The sequence below is a fragment of the Pimephales promelas genome, chromosome 7 (assembly GCF_988280905.1).
Source record: "Pimephales promelas chromosome 7, fPimPro1.hap1.1, whole genome shotgun sequence".
Lineage (NCBI taxonomy): Eukaryota > Metazoa > Chordata > Actinopteri > Cypriniformes > Leuciscidae > Pimephales > Pimephales promelas.
The window spans coordinates 899,635-906,191 of NC_142775.1; the positions used below are offsets into that span (position 1 = coordinate 899,635).

General features: G+C 39.5%; 1 protein-coding gene across 1 annotated transcript; it reads left to right on the forward strand.

Moving 5' to 3' along the window:
• The first annotated feature begins 1,000 nt into the window (after positions 1-1,000).
• cldn10c (claudin 10c) lies at positions 1,001-5,013 on the forward strand. Its single transcript, XM_039665883.2, has 5 exons — positions 1,001-1,366; positions 2,146-2,307; positions 2,378-2,459; positions 2,536-2,643; positions 4,702-5,013. Exons 1-5 carry the CDS (start codon positions 1,006-1,008, stop codon positions 4,868-4,870), a joined length of 882 nt encoding a protein of 293 aa, XP_039521817.2. The 5' UTR covers positions 1,001-1,005; the 3' UTR covers positions 4,871-5,013.
• The last annotated feature ends 1,544 nt before the right edge of the window (positions 5,014-6,557 follow it).

Below are 6,557 nucleotides of genomic sequence, written 5' to 3' on the forward strand. Positions count from 1 at the left end.
TGTTTAATTAATTGTTTTATGTGTAATAAAAAAAAAATAACTATGCCTACCTTTGTGTTTCATGAAAAAAAAAAATGCATTTTTGAACCTGAAGGGTTCTACAAGCTGAGCGGACTATCTCTGGTTGCTAAATAAACCAGGCGAGTTATTATATTTGTAAAAACTAGATTTAGCCTAATTAAAATATAAACTAGCAGCTAATGTTTTAAAAATGTTTTATTTGGCAAGTAACCATGGTATTTAGCGGGTTAATGCCCTTCGAGCTCGGTGTCCATTAGGTTTTAATGGACTTCGGCGGAGGCAACCGTCCTCCGCTGCGCGTCGGCCGGTTCACGCCTTGCCGTCGTCCATTAAAACATGGACACCTTGTCGGGCATTAACCCTTACATGGAATTTGTTGCAGCATTTCCAACAATGCTTGAATAATAGTTCGTATGTGCACAGTAATCATAGCAGAATGGTAAACAGACGGTTGTTGAGTGTAATGATACGTTCCAACAGGGGTCGCTAAGGCAAAACATTCATTTCAAAAGTAATATGGTCACTTATTCTCAAGTCAATACTATCCAGAGATTGAATACCAACTCCAGCAGAACAAACCACATCCAATATATAGCCCAACCTATCAAAACGAGACGGTAACACGAGTTGGGAGGTGGAGGAGGCTAAAGACCACAGCCTCTAGCATCAGTCGCTAGTTGAGAGAAATATTTACTCTTTTTGGTAAAAACTTCCAAGACATCATTGTTTTGGCAGTGTTTAGGCCCAAAATTCTCATCTTTGATGACATTTTGACTGGTTAGGAAGTACTATAATGTATAACTTTTCCAAAAAGTATTGTCCGGACTGGAAGGAAATGTTGTGACGGACCTCTTGGAACTTTCATTGAAACCCCTGTTCTATGACATCATTGCATAAACACCCTTTTGGAGTCCACGAGGTGACATTTGTAATACACATGTGGGTGTGTGAGTATATAATAAACACAGTGTGCGAGTGGCATTGATGACACCACAAACAAGCAGCGTCCTCGCCCTCAGACCAGTCAAAGCTCAGTACACCTTACGGAAGCTGCGTTTGTCTTTCAGAAGACAATCTATATTATCTTCTCTAGCTGCATCAGGCAATCCCAGCATGCACTACAGAACGGTGCTGATGTACACTGAAATAGGCTGCTTCGTAGCATGCGTCTGCGGCTGGATCTTGATCTGCTCCACTATCCCCACGGAGTACTGGACTTACTCTGAGGTGGCCAGTTTAGTCCTCACATCTTCCCACTATTTCTCCAACCTCTGGAAAGACTGTCTCTCCGACTCCACCGGTGTGTCCGACTGCAAGGAGTTCCCCTCGCTGCTGGCTCTGCAGAGTAAGTGTTATTTCTCCATTCGGTCAGTAATGTCTCGGCTGGCTGTGTTCTGTTGGTGAGTAGGGACTGAACTGACACTGGCGTTAGAGGGACGTGCTGTTGCATTATATGTGGCTATTATGACAGAAAAATAATAAACCGTTGTTTTGGCTACAGGAAATTAGATAAAGTTGTTGAATTTTATCCTTTTTATATACATGCAGTCAAACCAAAAATGATTCAGACACCACATGTTAGTGGTATTAGTGGTTCAGGACACTATAGTTCATTTCTGTAAGTGAGGAGAGCAAAAGTAAACAGTGACCCAAATATTCTTCACACAGTGACTACAGTAACAACATGCTGAAGTGTGTTTTCTGTAGTGCTAATGCTCTTTTTATACACACACTGAACAACATGAAGCATTGCTTGGTCACTGGTTGAGCTAAACTGGTGTTATCTAATTGTGTTCAATTTATAAGCGGACAGATATTCAACATAATTCATGTGTGAGAGTCCAACAGAAGGACGGACGAAACCAGTCAAATATCCACTGATCTGAGAACTGAGATCTGCTCATATTTATCACCATTCTCAAAACTATAGCGTTGTGAGAAATGTTGAAGCTGTCTGAATAAATTCTGGTTTGACTTTATAATACTTGGTTTTATCCATGGGGAATTGATTGGATGATTGTGGTTTTCTATTGGCTAAATCGTTTAGAATGGGTTTGTAAAACTGCATTGTGAAAAACACTAAATAAATAAACAAATGTGACTATTGTGTTCATCTTTCAACAGCACACATTCACCTGTGCCGATCTCTCGTCATCACATCCATAGCTCTGGGATTCTTCGGATCCGCTCTGGCTTTGGTGGGGATGAAGTGCACAAAACTCGGAGGCTCTGAAACGGTGAATGCAAGAATAACCTTCGCTGCAGGGATCACCTACTTGTTGTCAGGTAAAGCCAGCTCTTGTCCAGCCGCTCCAGCATGTTCCAGCTCCTCTGAACTCTTGTGTCTCTGCTTCAGGTCTCTGCGGCATGTTGGCTTACAGCTGGTACGGCCACAAGGTGATTTCAGAGTTCATGGATCCCAACTACAAGGCCAAAAAGTGAATATTTCAGTACATAAATGAAATGTGCAGTTGATGCGGATCCGGGTTGTAAGAGTGTTTCTTGTGGCGACAGGTTTGAGCTGGGAGTGGCGCTGTATGTGGGATGGGGCGGATCGGCGCTCCTGCTGGCCGGAGGACTCGTGTACAGCATCACCGCAGGGAACCAGGCCTGCCAGTCCAGGTATCTCAATCTAACCTGTGCCTCTGAGTGAATCGCAGGAAGACAAGAGTGATACTGTGCATTGAGAAAAGGAAGCCTATTTTACAACCAAGTGCCCCTTCGACACAACATGGAGCTGCACTTTATTGCAAGGTGCAGTATCGGAAGGTCGGGACAGCTGGTTTAAAAAAATTGCCGCAACGACCCCACCTGATGCATTAATGGGAAAAAATTATTGAGGCGGCATTATTTATTTAAAGGGTTCACCCAAAAATTAAAATTAAGTCATTAATTACTCACCCCCATGCTGTTCCAACCCCGTAAGACCTTCGTTCGTCTTCAGAACACAAATGAAGATATTTTTGATTAAATTTGAGGGCTGTATAACTACCACATAGACTTCCGGGACTGGCTCTTGACTAGGGTTGGGTATCGAGAATCGATTGGAACCGAGACTAACTTTTCGTTTTTCCCGGAATCGTTCAAAAGTTAAAATTTCGATTCCTAGTTTCGATATTCACAGTCCGCCGAGCGGAAGAAGAAACCGCTGAACAACACCAACGAAGAAGCGTCTACCGGAAGTGTTGGCATAACCACGCGAACATGAGTACCTTACGTCCGCGATCCAAAGTGTGGCTTCACTTTTCTAAAAATAACGAAATCTCGGCAAAATGCAAAATTTGTGACAAAAGGAGTATTTTTACAGAAGGAGTATTTCCTTCAGAAAGGATTATTTCCTTCAGAAAGGCCGTTGGTTAGCAAGGTTAGCTAAACTTTTTTGACCCTGCCTCTTAAAAGAATCAGAATCGAGAATCGTTAGGAACCGGAATCGAAACAAGGAATCGGAATCAGAATCGTTCAAATTCAAACGATACCCAACCCTACTCTTGACGGCCCAGAAAGTCAATGAAGAAAATGTTTAAATATCCCATGTGACTACCGTGGCTCAACTATAAGTTTATTAAGCGACGCGAATACTTTTTGTGCGAAAAAACAAACAAAAATAACGACTTTATTCGACTATTCCTTTTCTTCCTTGTTGGCCTGAAACGAGACTTCAATACGATATCCACGACGCATGCGCGAGAACTGAACTGAAGTAGTTGAAGGAGATCGCAATTCTCGCGCATGCGTCGTGGAAATCCCTCGAACTCTCGTTTCAGGTGCGAGGTTTGGTTTAGGGTAGCTGCATGTAATCATGCATAATTTAATGTTATTACTAGAGTAAGTACACGTTACAAGTAGGGTTGGGTATCGTTTGAATTTGAACGATTCTGATTCCGATACCGATTCCTTGTTTCGATTCCGGTTCCTAACGATTCTCGATTTCGATTCTTTTAAGAGGCAGGGTCAAAAAATTTTAGCTAACCTTGCTAACCAACGGTCTTTCTGAAGGAAATACTCCTTCTGTCACAAATACTTGTCACAAATTTTGCATTTTGCTGAGATTTCGTTAATTTTTAGAAAAGTGAAGCCACACTTTGGACCGTCGACGTAAGCTACTCATGTTTGACTCGCGCGGTTATGCCAACACTTCCGGTAGACGCTTCTTCGCAGTTTCTTCTTCCGCTCGGCGGACTGTGAATATCGAAACTAGGAATTTAAATTTTAACTTTTGAACGATTCCGGGAAAAACGAAAAGTTAGTCCCGGTTCCAATCGATACTCGATTCTCGATACCCAACCCTAGTTACAAGGACACTAAAATTAAGTGTTACTCAACATCCACACGAAAAGCAACTAGGTATGTAATCAAGAAAGTGTGCTTGAGTAAAAATGTAAGTTTTCATAAATTGAGAGACTGGGATTCTGTTTTATTTCCGAAGTGCTTCCCCTGCTTTATTTCAATGGTCCACTTTAGACATTCTCCTGACTGTAAGTAACTTTACAACTACACGTTGCCTTATTCTACTAACCCGAACCGTACTAATACTCAAATGAGAGTTAATTGACAGGTGCAATGTTACTTATTCTTAGTAGGATGTCTGAAGTGAACCACTGACATAAACTGTTTTTATGATTTTTCTAAAAAGATGTCCTGCTACTGAACATAATCATGATTCAATGTTTGTGCCTTCAGCTCTAAGACCCAAGAGAAGTCATATCAGAGTCGTTCCTCTGAGCCGACGCTATACACTCATCCGCCATCGCCCATCCCGGACAGAGTCAAGCCCAAGCCGAAGCCGAAGCCCAAGGCCGAGCCCAGCAGGCCTGCTAAAGGGTTTCACAGTGTGGACGCCTATGTCTGATATCCTCCTGTTTTACCATGCATTTATCTGGAAAACCTCTTTATTAGTAGTGTAAAGCATTCAGTGAATCTTTATGCAAGTCTTCGAGACACAAAGTTAATTGTTTTACAGTAATACATTGGAGTGACTTAACTCTATCCTGATGACTGTGTCACAGTGATGCTCTTTAAATCTCCATTATCTCAGATTTTAGTCGTTTCGTCTCTTTGTTCCTGTTTTAACTGGATTATTCACAGCGGCCTCATGTTAGTCCGTCAGCGTGTGCAGGGTTTATCACTGATGAAGCGATGGCATGAAGCAACAAAAACACTTTTCATTCAGAACTTTATGTACTGGGTAATACAGAGCCAATTTTCTCTAATAATTCATAAAGTAATGAAACTTGTTTGTAAACAAATGATTAATGAAAACATTTTTCTGCCAAAAATTATTACATTGTTTAAATGAATACTTTTCTAGCTACCTGTGATTTAGTATATGAAGAGTTCAGATGCAAAAGCCTCTAAGTGCCATTTGAAATTTTCTTCTAGAATGATCATTTTTATCAAGCTTGTATATTTAAGTTCAGTGATTTCACTTAAATGGCAATGGTAATTACCTATTAATTGTTATTTAAGTGAAATTACTGAACTTAAATATACAAGTTTGATAAAAATCATCATTAAAGAAGAAAACTTCAAATGGCATTTAGAGGCTTTTGCATCTGAACTCTTCATATGTACATTTCTGAAATACATAACTGATATCAGATCACTCAAATTGTAATGTGGACTCATGCATTTTCTGTAAAGCTGCATTGAAACATGTATTGTGAAAAGCGCCTTACAAATAAATGTGAATTAAATATATATTCATCAAACCATTCATACATCTTCCGCTTATCCGGGGGCAGCAGTCTAAGCAGAGATTCCCAGAGTTCCCTCTCCCTAGACACTTCCTATCCACTTCACTTCCGATACCCATCCGTTACCAACGCAGTTTAAAAAAAAAACTGTTTGTTGAACTGTTAATCACTCTTTTGTGCGTTCAACACAATCTACTTAATTCAGACAACTTCCTTATAAAGAAAAAAAAAATGATCATAACCTATGACAAAAATTATATTATAAACTAGATTAGTGGGTAATTAATTAATTTTAAATTTAATAATTTGATAAAATCAGAACATTTAGTGGAAAACAAATTAGTAGTAAACAAATAGACAAAAGCACTAAATCTGGTAAAACATTACACATTGTATTGCTCTTTGTATTGTTGTAAAATACATTCATAAAAATATCAATTGTTTTATAGTCTACTATAAAATTAACAATATGCTGAACGCTAACAATTGAATGCTAATTGGAGAATTACTGACAGCTGCAGCGGAGGGAAAAGTTTACATGACTTTGAATTTAATGACTTAAATATTCATTTCTATCTCACATCATATATAATAAAATATATAGTTCAACACAATCCTACACTACTTAAAAACTAATAAAGTGGGTCTATATATTTGTATCAGTTGTATTTTGATAAACACAACACAATATAACATTGAGGTTACATGAAAAGAGATTTTACTGTTATAAAAAGAAATTTGTGAGCATCACCTGAGCTGTATTAGAATAAACAGGAAACAGACGTGATCTGCATCATCAGTGAATCAGGCCAATCATCTGCTCCGCTCCGATCTGTTTGATGA

Bases quoted from the DNA above. Each gene is read 5' to 3' on its own strand.
- cldn10c (XM_039665883.2), top strand. From the start codon at position 1,006: ATGACACCACAAACAAGCAGCGTCCTCGCCCTCAGACCAGTCAAAGCT. The intron at 2,308-2,377 runs GTAAAGCCAGCT...TCTCTGCTTCAG, and splicing joins GATCACCTACTTGTTGTCAG to GTCTCTGCGGCATGTTGGCT. The intron at 2,644-4,701 runs GTATCTCAATCT...TTGTGCCTTCAG, and splicing joins AACCAGGCCTGCCAGTCCAG to CTCTAAGACCCAAGAGAAGT.